Source organism: Dendrobates tinctorius, unplaced genomic scaffold (genome assembly GCF_039654945.1).
Source record: "Dendrobates tinctorius isolate UK_male_01 unplaced genomic scaffold, ASM3965494v1 ptg000015l, whole genome shotgun sequence".
Lineage (NCBI taxonomy): Eukaryota > Metazoa > Chordata > Amphibia > Anura > Dendrobatidae > Dendrobates > Dendrobates tinctorius.
This window is the reverse complement of record NW_027361683.1, coordinates 47,806,181-47,825,046: the sequence shown is the minus strand read 5'-3', so window position 1 is coordinate 47,825,046 and position 18,866 is coordinate 47,806,181. Positions and strand designations below refer to the sequence as shown.

The following is an 18,866-nucleotide window of genomic DNA, read 5'->3' as shown; positions in this document are numbered from 1 at the left end:
ATTGACAAAAGCAAGTATGTCAGACGTGTCATATCCTGACCTTAGTTGACTTTCTTCACACCTTTAGCCCAGATTAGTTGGGCCAGTTTCACACATCCAACATTGGCGTCCCACGTGTGCACCGCTATGTGCACACTGGCTGTTGGTGTCCGGACCTGAACTCGACAGCTTTGTCTATATATGAGGCTGTTGGGTTAGGAGACTCACTTGCAGAATGGACATCGGGGAGTGCACAAGAATCGTGAATTGCATATGTAGGTGAGAAGCTGGCCTTAGGCTATGTGCACACGGAGTTTTTTGGATTTTGAAGTGAAAACCGCAGATAAATCCGCGGTTTTGCTCTGCAGTTTCACACCTCATAATGGATGAGGTGTGAAACTGCAGCGTTTCTGCATTAAAGAATTAACATGCTGCGGATTGTAAACCGCAGCAAAGCCGCGCGGAAAAATCCGCAGCCTGTGCACAGCGTTTTGTCTTTACATAGAAAATAAAGGTACTGTACAACGCAGCAGAATCTGCTGCGGACCTGCAGAGCCAAAACCTCTGCGGATCCGCAGCAGATTCCACAGCGTGTGCACATACCCATACTTTACAAAAGGAACAAAGCAGATATAGTGGCATGAACAGTTTGCCTTAACAGTTGTCAGGTACATCATTGTCTCCACAATAATATGTCTGCATGCTATAATACCCTAGTAAAATACATTTTCCATCTTTCCTTGGGTATATCCACTTCTTTAACTCAGCTGTGATCCCTGCTTGAATTACTGGGTCAAGTTTTTCAAGATCATATTGTAAGTAGCATGGAAAAATGCCTTATTAAAACATAACTTTTACCTAAATAATACAATAAAATCTAATAAGCAAATTGACCACCAGTAATTTGGATTTCAATACATTTTGTGACAATAGCATCCAAAATGTGCCTAACGTCATACATGAAAGGCACACCAAATTCAATAGGATCTAATGAGAAAATTTACCACTGGCCAAAATGGATACAGCCATATATTCTACATAAATTGTCAAAAACACTAAAGCCTTCAATCACAAATGGAAAAACACACCAAAATGAAGAAAGAACCAGTACATTAAAACATATTTGTATATTGGTCCCTCGTTAAGGCTGGAGCAGCTACATGGGGCACAACAGCTCAAATGAGTGAGATCTAAGCAATTTTTATGCACTGGCACTTTCTTCTTTTTAGTATGTTTGTCCATTTGTGATTTATGGCATATAGTGTTTTTGGCCATTCATGTACAATACTAGATTAAGGCCCGATGCTATCGCATCGGGAGGATAGTGATGTAGCGTTGACCATGTGTTGTGCGGCCCTGTGAGCAGCACACCTTGAGAAGGAGATGTGGTGAACAGCCATCCCGCCTATCTCTTTAGCTATTCACAAAAACCCAGCCCTGTTAAAAGAGGAAATAACATATCTCAGCAGCAAATATGATGCTGGACCTTGACATCTGGGTTCATATCACCAAATGAAAGAATTTTGATGATTTTCAGCAAACGTGTAAAGACATCAGGATATTGTAGTAGGGGTACATGGACTTTACCCTTCTGACAGCAGAGCGTAAAGTTGTTATCAGAAGGTATCTCTGCTACAAAATGCAAAGCTTGGCAATGCTCACATACATGGGTCATGTCACCACAGCTGTGTTCAGTAATACTATTTTCATCATTAGTGAAAATGTGAGGTTGTAGTAGAAGTGCATGTCCAAACGGGGGGGTTGCGCCTAGTTTTGAGACCAACGTATATTTGTCTTGGTTGCACTTTCTGCGGGCTAACTGTTGCAGCTTGTATGTGAAGAAACTGTGTGTCGGTATTGACTAATGGTGGTATTGATAGGGCAGAAACAGATTGCTGATTTGTTATGTCAGTGAACGGCATATAGGATGAAGTGTGGTAGTAACTTGTTCCACATGCTGATGTGGAAGCATCCTGTTGTGAGCCTACTAATAATGATGAGGAAGAAGCCGTCTGTTGTCAGCAGTGACGGCGTGCAGAGGCTTCTTCAGCCAATCTAATGGATTTAGAGTTAGGTTATTCGTGTGTGAGACGACGGCGTTTATAAGCCTTAATCTTGTCAAGGCGATGGTGTTTTTCCTCAGGAGTCTCATTAGCACGGCGTTGTTTTGGACATAGTGCTAAAGTTGCTTTCCTTTCACTGATATTGGCATACTTTTTGGTATGACTCATGTTGGCACAGGTAAAGGAGTCTATTTGGCAGTTATCTGGCAGTGAAGAAGGCATCCTGGAGTATTGTAGTGTAAACAGGTACCTATAGTACTTATAGTCTTCTTATAGAAGTGGGGTACATCAAAACGGCATATAAATGGCGTGAGATAAATGACTTATTAACTGGTGTAATTATGCAGAAGACTTAAACTGGGGTCCTCCTGTAGTTATGCTTAACGTTTGAAGAAACTGGTGTCCTCCTAGTCGAGGCAAAATTAGCCCTGTAATTGCCCAGCAGTAGTTATGAAGTGGTAGAGGCAAATTGGCCCTGTAATTGCCCAGCAGTAGTTATGAAGTGGTAAAGCAAATTGGCATTGTAATTAGAAACCGGCAGTGAACAGGCAGAGGAGCAAGGCAACACGTCCACACAGCAAGTCGGCGTGAGGTAAATGACGAAATTCCGCGGAATCCAAGATGGCGTCTGCGAAATCTCACGAGATTTCGCCGACGTTGTCCATGCCGGCGACATATTCTTGCGGCGACGTCATCTTAGATCGGCGAAATCCCGCGGTCCTCAAGATGGCGTCGGCGAGGGGGGGGGACGTGAGTGGAGATGGTGAAAGGTGAGAGGTGTGTGTGTTGAGGAGGAGGAGTAGGTGTTGAGGGTTAACATGGCAAGAGGTGTGTGGTGACGGCTGGCATGGTGAGGAAGGTGTGTGTTAGGAAGGTGGCACAGTGCTACCGCCAAAGGCAGCTTCTGTCTGGATGTGACGTCACCAAGTTACAACCGGACGGAAGCTGCTTAGCGCATTTATTATTATAGATATGCTGAATCAATTTTGGTTGGTGGTCAATTTTCTCATTGGATCCTATTAAATTTGGTGTGCCTTTCTTATGGGGATTTAGGCACATTTTGGAAGATATATTGATGGTGTGTTAAAATCCAAATTACTGGTGGTCAATTGACTCATTCGATTTCATTGTATTAATATAGTAAAAGTTATGTTTCAATAAGGTGTTTTTGCACTTCTCTAACTCTTCTAGCTGTGACCTACATGCGAGCAGCCAGTTGAATGCCATTCTCGAGGTCACTGGGTAGGAAGGAGCCATATGAAACAGGCTCATGAGTAGCATATGACACGTAAACTACATTATGGCAATTATTGTTTGTGAAAAACTATGTAAATGTCACTTCCCATATTATGTCAAGTCATGGTTTTGTGCAACGTAATTATATTTTTAACATCCTCCTCTTATAGAGTGGATCCGTACCCCTGTGCTTTGTCCATCCAACGTTTGTACACTGCCCCGGAGGTCTACATTGCCTGCTGCGGTGCCGTTGGTGAAACTTAGGAACTCCATGGAAATGTAACACCCGAGTCCTTTTCTTGTCTTCCTCCAACTTTGGTCCATTGAAACTTGGTCCTTACCAGTCTGCGGAGTCTACACCACAACAGTGTGACTCCGGCCTGAATAATTGTAGCACCGTCTCTACAGTATTGTTTTTCTCCTGGAGTCATGAGGAAACCCGGCCATCTCAGGGGTAATTATCTCCATTAAATGATGTCTTATGTTTATACTTGTTACAAAATGCTCAGTGTATATATTCTAAGGTTGCACGTACCCATCAAACAATTATATTCATACTCTTCACAAACTAACACCACAAATAATAGTATACACTTACATCAGGCTAAATTCTGTGACTTGCATCAAAAACAGACATGCTTCTCTTTTGTTTTATTTTTTTGACAACAATCGGCCCAATTCATTAAGACTGTTTTTTCCACAGTAGTCTTAATGAACAGGACCTTTGGACTAAGGTGAGCCCAATTCAAAAAAATATGTACACCACTTAAAGAGAATCTATTAGTAACATAAAATCTCCCAAAAACACATACATGGGCATGCAGGTCTTTGAAAGTAAATCTGTTGTTACTTCTCTATCCTCTTTCTGCTGATACAGTCCCAAGTAATTAGCATGTAATGCATATACAAATGAGCTGTTCAGTAACAGAGCACTTCTAGAGCCATTGCCTCCGGAGGTTGTTTCCCCATCAGGTACCAGCCTCTATAATTTGATTGATAGCTCAGTGTCTGTGTGACATCAGGTGCCAGGCATGGAAATCAGACAGTGAGCAATCAATCAAGTTAAAGAGGCTTGTGCTGGTGGGTGGGTAAACAACCTCTGGAGGCAGAGTGACTTGCTGAGTGCTCTGTCACACCCAGAGCAAGTTATGCCTTATTTGCATATGAATTGAAATGCTAATTAGGAATGCAGCAACAGATACAAGATTTAAAGTTGTTATGGTTTCACATTTCAAAGACCTTTATGCCCATATGTGTATTTGGGGGTGTTATCTTACTGACAGATTGCCTTTAAAGGGAATCTGTCATCTCATTTTGGTGCAGTATTTAAATGATTTGGGTCCGGTCCGATGGGCGGTGTTTCAAGTCCTTTCCTCCACCCCTCCTTGGCCGCTGTCCGCAATATTTCTGGGAATCTCCGTACTTGGCCTCCATATTACGCGTGTGCGCATTGCAATCTGGACTCGCACGCGCAGTATGCTTTGCCCAACTGCAGGCAAAGCCGAAAGGCATTAGTGTGCATGCGCCGGTGAACTATGTCCCAGAACACAGCAAAATATTTCCGGGACATAGTTTACCGACGCATGCGCACTAATACTTTTTGGCTTTGCCCACAGTTGGGCAAAGCATACTGCGTGTGTGCAAGTCCAGATTGCAATGTGCACGCACATAATATGGAGACCAAGTACGGAAATTCCCAGAAATATTGCGGACAGCGGCCAAGGAGGGGTGGAGGAAAGGTTCCGAAACACCTCCCATCAAACCGGACCCAGGTCATTTAAATACCGCGCCAAAATCAGGTGACAGATTCCCTCTAATCAACTAGGCCCACCTTACATCTAGCGTGCGCCTCTACCAGTTATGTTTCTCCAGTCAGGGACTGGGGTACCTTTCTGGTGAAATTTATTCTGCTAGACAGGTGTTAATTCTGTTTAATTAGAAGGGGAAGGGGCTTCATCACGCCCCATACCGGGTTCGCCCACTTCAATGCAGATGGCCAGGAACGGCGCAAAAATTCAAAAAGTTGCGTCATTTTTGCTCAATTTTGAGTTGTGCAAAAATGTTGCAACATTTCAAAGAAAACTGGTGTAAACACCTTTATGACTGGGCCCCAGGCTGCAAAAACAACGCTGACAAGTGAACAGCCCCACAGGCTATAGTGGGTAAGTGATCTATCCGTGAAAATCACAGATAGAACAAGTAAGTGAAAAACAACGTCTGAGTGAAGATTTACATAAAGCTCATCATTGACAGGACTAGTTAGGAATCGAATTTCCAGCACTTGTCATTGACGCAAATTTTTCTTTATTCAAAGATCATTAAAAATACCGCTCCATGATTGCAGACAAGCCTGTGTAACTCACACGTTTTACGCTAGTACAAGTTTTTGTTCACTGCATGATAAAACATATACTCATAGAGGACTAGCAGAGCTGCAGCAGATTAGACAGTAATATCAGCAACTCTACAGCAAGACGATCAGTAAGTGACACAGTGCTGGAGTCGGGCTCTCTATGTCTCATGTTGCTCTCGTGAGTTCCTTTAAAAGGGACATGTGTGCAATGCATGGTCATCAAATGCTCCATTTCCTCCTGACATGGTGCTGAAGACCAGCCAGTGACCACAGCTCATCTCCAATGCTTTGAGAAGCCAGAACACTAACTTATTTAAAAAAAGTGACTCCCTAGTGGTAATAATTTGTTCATACTTATCACGCTCACATGGCACATAGGGTATAAGAAGAGTCTGAGTCATTATCTCATTTTATTTTAGCAGCAGACTGGAAGGATGGTAGGAGACATGGCCGACCGGCGGACATGCACACACATCAAGGTATAGTTGAACCCTGTCTGCTGTTATCTACTAAATAGCGTTCTTCCACAAACCGTGCCACACCTGTTTATGGGTTGTAGCTCAGTTCTAGTGAATGGGGCTGAGAAGCAATGCCACACACAAACTGTGGACCAATATGTCACTATTTCTGGAGGGAAGCAGCCATGTTTTTTTTTTTAATCCTGTAGAATCCCTAGAGGAGATTTACATGTATTAGAATATTGCATGAACAGCATGGTGCCCGGTCATTTTACTGTGAGACAAAGTTAAAAAAAAGTAGAAGCATATCATTTTTTTTGCATTTTACTGACATATATAGTACAGCGCTTTACAGACATTATTGGCACTGTCCCCGATGGTGCTCACATCTCATCTAGATTCCCTATCAGTATGTCTTTGTAGTGTGGGAGGAACCCGGAGAACCCAGAGGAAACACAGGGAGAACATACAAACTCCTTGCAGATGTTGTCCTTGGTGGGATTTTAACCACTGACCCCAGAGTTGACCACTGAGCTGAATATATTAGCATGGGAACATAGAACCCATTCATAATAAATAAACAGACACAGGCTTATTTTGTGGAAAACAATGGCCATGGTGCTTTATTTAGGGTAACCAACATTAACAAATAAATCCACAACCATAGTTTTATAAAGAACTGTATTGACCGATCCACCCAACAAGCTGGGCGATTTTCTCTCAAACAATGCACCATGACAAGGACGAAGAAACAAAGGGAGGGAGGGCGGGAATTTCTTTCTTCTTAAAAAATGTATGACTGAGGGAAACGACGGTTAGTAGGGGTATATATACAAAACCTTCCCGGTCTATTCTGAGTAAACCAATCAAATTGACCGAAAAAGGCGCCAAAAACACTTCAACCAATCAGAATAAAGGCGCCAATAATACTGGGAAAAAACGGCTTGTTTTACCACAGCTTACTGCAATAAAATTAATCCTTTGACCGCAGGTGAAAATCTATCTGAGGTGAATAAATTTTAATAATAAAAATCACATAAGCCTAGGGTCCATGTTCCCATGAGACCCCCCCCTACATAAGATTCGGGGGAGGGCTACCAATATCTTTTAACCGCTAGAGTATGGTAAATAAAACGCTTCAAGTACTCCACCAATAAGCTTCAACTTGCATTGAATGGGAAAACACACCTTTAGTGCCAATTTTTGGAATGTTTTATCTGGAAGACAAAGGCCCAAGTTTTACCATTAAAACAATTAGAAGCAGAAAAATCACCACCTACACAAAAACTGTGTGGAAAAACTATGTTTACAGGAAAAAACAACAAAGATGGATGGATTTTCATGCATTTTCTGGGCAGGGGAGAGGTTTGTGCCTCAGTTTTTAATAACCAGTTTCACCTTGCTTTTTTATAAGCAATTTTTTTTATCTCACATTTTACTTAATTTAAAAAAAATGGGCAGCAGCACACAGAAGCAACATGATTGCATCAGTAAGCTACAAGCCCATTGACCTATTTGCTGACTGGTGGTCCACAACAAACGGACCGGTAAACTTGCTCATAAACTACAATGGGTACAAGTTCTATCTGCAGTTAAAGGATGGAACATTTACTTGAAAAATGGACACATGAATGGGACCTTGAGGTCTGTTTTCTGTGATTTCGCATGACATTAGGAAACTCCAGAATCTCAGCTTCCAATATTGATACATTAATGCATTTTTCTGATTTCCAGTGTGCTGATGGGAATTTCTTATTTCCCCTGCGGCTCTGTTATATAATTTTTCATTTGTCAGTTGGCATTATTGTCACTAATCTGCATGGAAGTGTAGATTCCCAAAATTGTTCTGTCTCATGTAAAATATTTCAGCTGAAGTATTAGGGCATTTTTGTCTGTTCAGGATAGTATATAGAATTTCCAGTTTTCAGATAATGAAGGCATGGGCTATTCTTAGTCATTTAGTCATGGTTAGCATATACATACAGATATCCAATCTGTGTACACTGAAAGTATCGAGCAAGTATACCTGGGTTAACATGCTCAAGGCTGCCACTAGGAATTTCTGGGCCCCATACTGGCAAAATGTTTGGGGCCCCCTTGAGACTCTGCCCAGGCTCCACCCCAACCCCGCCTCCACCCCTCGAACTGTCCACAACGATCTCTCTTGGAAAAACTCCACTTCTCACCAGTCACACTATGACTGTTCCCATCACCAGATGACACATATAGCCAGCAGTTTTGTTTTGGCCAAAAGATTTTTTAAGCTGCCACCACGACAAGGTAGACTCTTTTGGCCGGGCCCTACTCTACTCTAACCTATTAAGCATTTGTTAAAATATCCTATACAATTTAGGTATATTTTTACTTTTAAATTTTTAAAAAGACCAGTAGTATCACATACAATAGATAAATATCACCGCAGCATGACCAGATCACATATTACCACCACATAGTGACCTATAATATCACAAGGAACAAATACCACCACACCATGTCTAGACCACATACTACCATCACAGTGACTGAATAATATCACATACAAGGGACAAATACCACCACACCATGGCCGGACAATATTACCACCACATAGTGACTGAATACCACAATACTGATCATTAATATAAAAAACATAAAACAAATATCACCATAAGTGTCATTATACACAGAGCATCTGTACTTAGTATGCAGTGTCTTTGTACACATAATACAGTGATTACCGGTGCAATTATACACAGGAGCTCTGTGTATAGTGTACAGGTAATACAGTGATCACCGGAGACATTATACACAGGAGCTCTGTACACAGTATCAGTGTACAGTTAATACAGTGATCAACAGTGACACTATACACATGAACACTGTATATATTGTACAGGTTATTCAGTGATCAATGACATACACAGGAGCTCTGTATATAGTGTAAAGGTAATAGTGATCACTGGTGACCTTGTACACAGGACCACTGTATATAATATACAGTGTATAGTGTCAATGTACAAGGTAACACACTGTTATCTAGAGCAGTGGTCCCCAACCTTTTTTGCACCAGGGACCGGTTTCAAGCAAGACCATTCTTCCATGGCCCGGCAGGGCGGGGATGGAGGTGTGGCAGGGGCGGGGCTTTGGTCATAAGGGGGCGGGGCTATGGACACGGTTGTAGTGTAGCAGTGCATACTTATAATTAAATAACATTTATAATGTGACTCAACTCACCATAGGTTTTGAATAAGTGCTCCATCACCCCCTTCTCCCCATCATTGCCTTCACCCCATCACTCCCTTCTCCCCATCATTGCCTTCACCCCATCACTCCCTTCTCCCCATCATTGCCTTCACCCCATCACTGCCATCTCTCCATCATTGCCTTCTCCCCATCACTCCCTTCTCCCCATCATTGCCTTCTCCCCATCACTGCTGTCTCCCCATCATTGCCTTCACCCCATCACTCCCTTCACCCCATCACTCCCTTCTCCCCATCATTGCCTTCACCCCATCACTCCCTTCTCTCCATCATTGCCTTCTCTCCATCATTGCCTTCTCCCCATCATTGCCTTCACCCCATCACTCCCCTCTCCCCATCATTGCCTTCACCCCATCACTGCCGTCTCTCCATCACTCCCCTCATGGCCTTCTCCTCATGTCCCCATCTCCTCCAGGGCCAGGCTACACACACACACACACACACCATCTCTCTCCTCTCACCTGCCTGCCGCCCGCGCTTCCTCGCTCTGACACAGCAGCGGCCGCGCTCTCCTCTCTGTGTCAGTCAGAGACAGGAAGCGCTGGCGGTGGGCAGGAAGCTGGACGCAGTGGACGGGTCCTTGCAGCTCCGCTCCTGCTATTCCCTCTTGCAGGCAGCGGAGCTGCTTGGATCGCTCCCTGGCCGCCGCTAAGAACTGCTGCGCGCCGCCCCAGCCCCCGCTACGCCACTGACCGCCCCTGACTCCCCTTGTGTCCGCGGACCGGCATGGGCACTGCAGCGGCCCGGTGCTGGGCCGCGGACCGGCGGTTGGGGACCCCTGATCTAGAGCACCGCTTGCAGAACAAATTACTTAATTTTTTTCCCAACTTCTAAACTACACCAGATGAAGAAAAAAAGGTGACATAGTGTCTCTCTGCACAGTAACAGGACCACCTCCCCCATTTAAAACAGTATTCTCAAAAAATAAAATAAATACATCACTGTAGTAATAATCATTACTGGCTCCATCCATATGTTCTCCCATCCTGCCCCATCTGTCTCCATCCTGTCCCATATTCCTGCCCCCCGTGTTTACATCTTGTCCCCGTGCCTCCCATCCTACCCCTGTGTCTCCATCCTGCACCATGTGCGTTCTGCCCTCGTGCCTCCCATCCTTCCCCTGTGTCTCTATCGCTGTCCCCAATGGGGCTCACAATCTAAATTCCCTATCAGTATGTCTTTGGAATGTGGGCAGAAACCGAAGAACACAGAGGACACCCACACAAACATGGGAAGAACATACAAAGTCCTTCCAGATGTTGTCCTTGGTGGGATTTGAACCCAGTACTCCAGCGCTGCAAGGCTGCCGTGCTAACCACTGAGCCACTGTGCTCTTGGACGCAGGTTCAGTTTCTGCACTGGCAGACTCCTGCTGTTAGGGCCCGGTGAGCAGATGAGACAGGGCCCAATGCGGGCCCCCTCTGCTCATTGGGCCCCATACGCCAGTCAGGGCAGTAATGCCATGATGGCGGCCCTAATCATGCTGCAGCGCACTGCATGACATCCACATTAACTGTTAGAAATCAGAATTGATTGTAATTATTAGTCCATTTACATTTATTTGGGTAAGGCAATTCTTTGATTTTTGGGGGGGCTCAGCTGTTTTATCTGCAAAATCAAAGAATTCTCCAATGCGCAATTTGACAACCCCAGTAGAACCTGGCAGCTGTGGTTCTCGGCCACATTGCACTCACATTACAGCTCTACTGCGAGAATCATGTCGGAACGTACCATTAAAACGTGAGAACATTGTAGAATAAGCACCTAACATCTTGTGGGTTTTCGCTAATAGTTTATACTGTTACTAATACTAAATGATGCTTACTACTGATGCTAAGAATTGTTTCGAGGTTAATATAATGCCATCATGGTTGGAAACCTTTGCAATGTTTCTGGCCAATTAACTAGAGTCAAATGCTGAAATAAGTTTTACAGAATGGTCAAGTTATATTATCACACACAATAATACCTTCTTATAGCACATAAATAACACCATTATTGTGCTCAAAAACTGCCCATGTAATACATTGTATGGACAAAAGTATTGGGACTCACCTCTTAGGGCTCACTCAGACGTCCATTTTTCACATACTAGTACAGTTTTTCACGGATAGAAGGGGTCGGACTTGTTGGTTCCCGGAAAATCGCTGACACGTGTGCAATGTTTATCCAAGTGCGAATCAAAATGTCCACTTCTATTTTATGAGTCCATGACAAATCACAGCACTCAGATGCCATCAGTGTGCTGTCTGTTTTTCATGGACTGATTGATAGGAGAAGCTGGAGAACAAATTTTTTCTCATCCCAGAAAAACTGCTGAAACTCTGACATTGCTAAAACTCAATTAAAACTGTGAATAAAAACACTGATGAAACTTGGTCCATTTTTCTCAAAGGTGGAAAAATTGTATGTTCTACCAAGCCCTCCATCATGAAATGTAGGTTTTTCATTCAGTCCCATTGCCACAAGCCCCCTAGCCATGCAATCTGCCATTACAAACTTTTGTGAAAGAATGGTTTGTTCTAAAGAGCTCACTGAATTTTTTGCACCGTACTGTAATACGACGTCACTGTTGTAACAAGTCTGTCCGAGAAATGTATTTCCTCCTCCTCCCACAATAAACTGTGAGTGGAATTATTGATAAGTGGAAGTCAAAAAAGGAAAGGTGAAATAACTCCATGTTCTCAATGTTGCATTTTCCCCGTATGATCAAAACCAAAAAAGGGAGAAGCAGACAACATAAAGTTCAGTGAGTGAAAAGCAGCTCTCACCCAATGAAATACTTTACCGTGTAGGCAGGGGAAAAAGGTGAGCGGCTGCAGCTAGTCAAACGATGGCTGCTTCATGTATGACAACTCGGGTCTCATGCGTGAAATGGCTGTCACCTTACTAGCCACAGCCACACCTGCTCTCCCTGCCTATATGATTTAAAGGACAAAATAAAGAAGGTATTTTATTGGGTGAATGCCGCTTTTCTTTCTCATGGCGGAGCAGATACATTCGTGTCTTACATCGCCAAGCGCAGGGCAAAGTCTTGGATGGAGTGGTATAAAGCATGCCACCACTGGACTGTGGAGCGGTTAGGATGTGTTCTGTGGATTGCTGGATCTTGCTTCTCTCTCTGGCAGTCTTAATGGATGAGTCTAGGGTTAGTTAATGGCAGGAAAATGTTGCCTGCATAATTGCATTGCGCCATGTATAAAGTAGAGCAGGGATTGGATAATGCTATGGGGTTGTTTTTCAGGGGTTGCCCTGGGTTGATAGGTCCTTGTGGAAGAACGCACACAGACCCGTTCCTCCCACGTCACCACCGTGACGTAACTACACAGGTACAGCTCTCCGGCGCCCCCTTTTTCTCTCAGGTCAGTAAGGGAACTGTACCTAGAGCAAATGGTCGCCGGGGAGGAGGTCCTGTTACCCGCTCGGGGTTCTAAGATTAGTGATCAGAGTAAAAGCATCAGCCCAAGATTAAGTTTATAGTTTAATTGCCTTAAGGGCGCACTAGATAATTACAGAAATATACAGTAAATTTGCAGTCAGAGAAAAGATATAACAAAAGGGTACAAGACTTAAGATATTAAGCTGGAGGTCAATTTACCAGATTGTAGGGTCATGTGGGTGCTGGGGAGCTCTGCAGTCTACAAATACAAGAATCTTAGTTGCCGGACAAACCCCCAAAGCATGGGCCGCTGCTCCCCTCAGCAGGTCTGTCCCCAGGTCCTTCTTAGATAGTCATCGTTCGGATCTTCTGTGTGAAAGAATGAATATCTGCCAGGGCTGCTAGTCCTTAAACAAGCTAGGTTCCTCCCCCTGTGTCAGAGGGTGGGCTAATAATCCATGCTCCTAGGATGGAGCCAAAGCGTCTGGGACACACAAAGGACGTATATTCCTGCGTCTGCTAGCAGGTACATCCTAATTGAAGCCCTAGGCTTTTTTCTGGCCCCTTGCTGGCACGGCTCCGTACCTGAGCTTTGAAGCTCTGTTTTCTTTTCGCCACGACAGCACCCACTGAGAGGGGATCCGCCCCCAGGAACAGGAAACCTACAGAGAGATAAAAGGGGCGGTCCCCCTCGCTCCCTCAGTTGGTTTCCTGTTCCTAGGAAGGGACCCACAGAGAAGAGGATTCCTGGCCTGGTAGCCGCCCGCGGCATTATGTGAGCAACGGGGGCCCCAGAGCTGGAAGCAGCGACGGGCGGATCCGAAATAGGAATCCCCCCTCTGCTGGTAATGCGGGTGAGGCCGTGACGAGGACTGCCTGGCTCACCAGGAGGTGCAGTGGAGGAGCACCTGGGAAATCCCTAGGAGGGGATTGTGCATTACGAAGCGCGGCACAGACGCAAGGTATGCCACAGGTGCTTGAGATGAAAACAAAAGACCGGCATCCTCAGGTATGATGCGGATTGCGGTAAGAAGCTGAACGCTGATTCCATACCTGATTCCTGGCGATGGTCAGTGGTATGGTCCGGTCCGACAGCATAGACCGGGAGAGGCCAACATGGCGCATATAAGAGGGCGCAGCACGGCGCAGAAGGCCAGCAGCCGGGGGCTTGGCATGGTGATGCAGCATATGGCTGGAGTAGAACTGGCTCTGGTCCGACAGCATAGACCGGGAGAGGCCAACATGGCGCATATAAGAGGGCGCAGCACGGCGCAGAAGGCCAGCAGCCGGGGGCTTGGCATGGTGATGCAGCATATGGCTGGAGTAGAACTGGCTCCGGTCTGACAGCGTAGACCGGAAGAGGCCGACATGGCGCGTATGAGAGGCGCAGAAGGCCAGCAGCCGGGGGCTTGGCATGGTGATGCAGCATATGGCTGGAGTAGAACTGTCTCCGGTCCGACAGCGTAGACCGGAAGAGGCCGACATTGCGCGTATGAGAGGCGCAGAAGGCCAGCAGCCGGGGGCTTGGCATGGTGGGCCTGAGTCTCAGAGGAGAGCCGAGGTAGATTGACTCCCCCCTCGGCCGATAATGACAGCGTGAGGCAGGGGCCAGGTGAGGCCATCCTCGCTCACGGATGCAGCACGATATGGCTGGAATATAACAGGCGCGCATTTGCGCAGAGGGCCTTGTATAGCCACGGATAAAAGTGGTAGACAGAATGATTCCACGGAACGAGGTGGTACTACACGGTGAAGCAGACCACATCTTAGGCTGAGTTTCCACAGCCAGTACCATGTGTTAATCATCAAGGAGACGCGGGGTTGCTCTCTTTAGGTGGCTGCTGAGCAGATGAAGGCCGGGCAATTACCAGAGTGTGAGAGAGACCAGCTGATGATCCCTAGTCTGGTTGATGTGTGAAAAGAAAAAAAAAAAAAAAAAGTGCACTAACCTCACCCTGCTTCCCTGGAGGGGAGGCTCAGTATAGCTAGACCCTCGGCTTGCAATTGGGGGCTACAGCACCCGGCAGGGGTTAATGAAGCAGTGTGCAGGAGTTTGATCATTCTTCCTCCTGCTCTCTGAGAGAAAAAAAGAAAAAAAAGGAAGGGTCGGCAGCCTTTCCAGTCTGACTGCTCTCGTTAGATGGCAGCAGCTAAGTAGCTGGAAGCCAGGCAAGTACCATAATGGAATACCAGTCATAGATCCTGTTAAACAGCAGCATACTGGTAGCAGTCCAAGAGGCACACACAATTTCATGTGCTGAGAGCCTTATGGGGGACTTCAGCAGCGCATTGTCTCCGTGAAGATTGCCAGCTGCAGCTCGTTAATTGGCTCCTTCGGGTGAGGTCACTCTGACAATTGAGATGTACCATTCAGAGTGGGGGTTATCTGGAACTCTGAGAGGTGCCCCCTTGAGTGTAACTGTGGGCCTGGTCTCTTGTTTAGCACCTTCAAGCGGGGCCGTAAGTCTGTGTGTACCCCATGGGGCCTATGTATATCATATGGTGTAATAGAGTCTGGATGTATCGTATTACATCATTGCGGCTCTATGAATCGTACTACATCATAGAATACTTCATGGTAATTCATAGTACTTCAGGGTACTGCTTGGTGCTTCATAGTACGAAAGATATGCAGTGAGAGGTGGTCACCACTGTATAAATTACCAAATATTACGGCCCGCTGCAAACATGCGCCAAAGATGAATCAAAAAAAAAAGAGCGCAAATAGTGATGCACACGCAGCCAATGATATAATTCATGGTACGTCATATTTGCTTTGTGGTACTTCATGATATGTTATAGTACTTCATAGTACTTCTAGTTGCATCATAGTGTGCCATAGCTCATCTGACTGCTTCATGGTACTTCATGATAGGTGATATGTGTGTCATAGTACCTTGTGGTACTGCTTGTTGCGCCATAGTACATCATAGTATGTCATAGCGCATAATATTGCTGCATGGTATGCCAGGGTACTTCATAGTACTTCATCATATTTAGTATTGCATCATAGTACTTCAGATGGCATAATAGTACTGAATAATGCTGCATTGTGCATCCTTTGTGGTTCATAATATATATGGCTTCATGGTACTTCATAGTACTGCCTCATACTTAGTATTGCTCCATAGTACTTCAGATTGCATCATAGTACTTCATAGTGCTTCATATTACTTCATGGTACTTTATAGTACCTTCACAGTACTTCATAGTGCTTCATATGGCATCACAGTGCTTCATAGTACTTCATGGTACTTCATAGTACTTCATGGTACTTCATGGTACTTCATAGTGCTTCATGGTGCTTCATGGTACTTCATAATGCTTATTAGTACTTCATGGTACTTCACAGTGCTTCAGAGTACTTCATTTTACCTCAAGATACTCCACATTGCTTCATAGCGCTTCATGGTAATTCATAGTGCTTCATAGTACTTCATGGTACTTCATAGTGCTTCATAGTACTTCATGGTACCTCAAGGTACTCCACATTGCTTCATGGTACTTCATGGTACTTCATAGTGCTTCATGGTACTTATTGGTACTTCACAGTGCTTCAGAGTACTTCATGGTACCTCAAGGTACTCCACATTGCTTCAAAGAACTTCATGGTACTTCATAGTGCTTCATGGTAATTCATAGTGCTTCATAGTACTTCATGGTACTTCATAGTGCTTCATAGTGCTTCATGGTACCTCAAGGTACTCCACATTGCTTCAGAGTACTTCATGGTACTTCACGGTACTTGGTGCTTCATGGTACTTCATGGTACTTCATAGTGCTTCATGGTACTTCATAGTGCTTCATGGTACTTCATGGTGCTTCATAGTGCTTCATGGTACTTCATAGTGCTTCATGGTACTTCATAGTGCTTCATGGTACTTCATAGTGCTTCATGGTACTTCATAGTGCTTCATGGTACTTCATAGTGCTTCATGGTACCTCATGGTACTTCATAGGACCTCATATCACTTCAGGATGCTTCATGGTATGATATGGTACCTTCATAGTATGAGGAGGAATACGGTCAAGAACTCTGATATCTACCGCAGAGATTATCCTGCAGAGAGCCAAAACATACCTGTTGTTCCTATTGACCCGTTTTTATCAGGGTAGTAACTTCCGAGCCTGTTCCTGGTTGCTCTCCATGTCAGAGGAGTGGACAATTCCGGAGCACACCTCCTCAGCCACCCTACCCGGCATCAAGAGGAATTGGTGCTCAGCCGGGGCATCTTCAAGATGATAGCGGCTATATAGGGCATGCCGGAGATAGATCTGTTCGCTACAATAGACAGGTCGAAGGGTTTGCTCCACTGTACAGGGCATGTACTCGACGCCCTTCTAAACCCTTGGACGGTTCACCAGACCCTCCGATGTTATGGTCGCCAGCTGTTACCAGGATGATGAGGTAATAAGGAGCGAGAGTCATCTTAATAGCCGGTGGGGCTAAAAAGACGTGGGTTTCATGGCTGAGAGCCATGTCATGTGTTCTCCCTCTGGATCGGGACCTGCGCTCACAAAGACCCTGTTACACCCTCAGGTCAAAGGTCTACGCCTCACAGCATGTAATTTGAGGGGCAGTTACTGAAGCTAAGCAGATGACTTATTTGGCACCCTCTTGGGGGAAAAACTTTAAATTTTCCATTCAGCAGACCTTTCCGGGGAGGGTCTTTTTCCTTGCCATATTAGAGTTCCAGCAGGAGGGGCGTGAGTTTGGACTTGCAGGTAACACCCTAAAATTCCAAGTTTCGGCTCTGGAGGCCAACTATAATAACGTGTGGGCAACAAAGGGGTAGCTCGATCCTTGCTTGCCAGCAAGCAAACCCGGTTCACATTCTTCAAGGACCGCCTTGGGGAGTTAGCTTAGTCCTAGATGCTTTCACACAGGGACCATTCGGGCCCATACACTTGACCTCCAAAGTGCGTTTCATTGAAAGCCGCCATATTGGCAGCTCTAGTATCGGCAAGGAGGATGCATGATCTCCAGACCCTGTCAATAGATCCTCCATCCTGACAATATTGCAGGACAGAATAGTGTCAAAGACGGACCGTCCTACCTCCCTAAGAAGGCTGCTAAATTCCATAGATCCAAAAAATCTACCTTCCCTCTTTTTTTATGATAGCCCGGCAACACCAGAGAAGGAAAGATAGCATGGCCTAGATGTAAAGGGGGCCATCTTAGTCTATATAGATAACTCTAGGCCCTGGAGGCAGAGCAGGGCTCTTTTTGTCTCTTTTTCTCTTTCCAGGGTAACAAGATGTGTGGATCAGAAACGCATTGGCATATTCGGCAAAAAAAGGAGAAGGCCCGCCACAGGGCGTGAGGGCACATTCTGCAGGAGCCATATCTTCTTCCTGGGCCAAAAGGACTGAAGTCCCAATTGAGCTAATATTGGTCTGTTTCCCTAGAGGTGAGTAGGAGGTAAGGCCGCAACCTGGTCTTCTCCTTCTGCCTTTTATAATCACTACAGGCTACATTTGTCTTCTTCCGATGACTTGGCCTTTGGTAGATCTGTCTTTAACACGGTGGGCCCTCCCAGGTGATTATCTCTGAAAATCTCTCAGTGGGTGCTGTCGTGGCGAAAAGAAAAAACCGGATTACTTACCGGTAATACTCTTTTGTAGAGCCACGACAGCACCCGCTCACTTCCCTCCCTTGATATATATATACATGTGGTTCACTCTGGTGGGTGAAGGATAGAAGCTGTATATAAATATATGCTAGAATCGCTTACTGAGCAAATTGACTAAAGCATGTGTGGTGGTTCCTCTTGTTCTCTGTAATCCAACTGAGGGAGCGAGGGGGACCGCCCCTTTTATCTCTCTGTAGGTTTCCTGTTCCTGGGGGCGGATCCCCTCTCAGTGGGTGCTGTCGTGGCTCTACAAAAGAGTATTACCGGTAAGTAATCCGGTTTTTTGGGCCTATCCTCATTATCACACCAATGGCCCTGGCTATTTAGCATTGGAACACTAAATCCTGCTTGTATTTACTAAGTACACAGCACCTGGGGGTATAAAAGCCGTTAACTGCCTGTAATTCCTGAACTTAGACCAAAATGGATGCCAAGCTCAGACATGTGGCCCCATATCTAAGATGGCGGCTGCTCCTTCATCACACCTCCCTGCTTTAGAGGGCGCTAGGGGGTATCACATTCCTG

The 18,866-nt window shown here is 45.3% G+C and overlaps 1 protein-coding gene and 1 long non-coding RNA gene across 8 annotated transcripts in view; one reads left to right on the top strand and one right to left on the bottom strand.

The window, feature by feature from the left end:
* LOC141077161 (uncharacterized) overlaps positions 1-18,866 on the bottom strand; it is a 392,656-nt gene that overhangs the window by 164,216 nt on the left and 209,574 nt on the right. The window lies entirely within an intron of this gene.
* SCMH1 (Scm polycomb group protein homolog 1) overlaps positions 1-18,866 on the top strand; it is a 148,830-nt gene that overhangs the window by 2,307 nt on the left and 127,657 nt on the right. For 3 of the 7 annotated variants that reach the window (XM_073564160.1, XM_073564156.1, XM_073564157.1), the window contains exons 2-3: positions 3,449-3,732; positions 6,051-6,110. The exons of 1 other annotated variant lie outside the window; for it this stretch is intronic. In XM_073564160.1, the coding sequence (XP_073420261.1) occupies positions 3,708-3,732; positions 6,051-6,110 (85 nt within the window). In that variant the 5' untranslated portion in view covers positions 3,449-3,707. Of the gene's footprint in view, positions 1-3,448; positions 3,733-6,050; positions 6,111-13,452; positions 13,671-18,866 lie in introns of those variants that run through there. 3 more of the 7 variants (XM_073564159.1, XM_073564161.1, XM_073564164.1) reach the window with 3 other exon arrangements.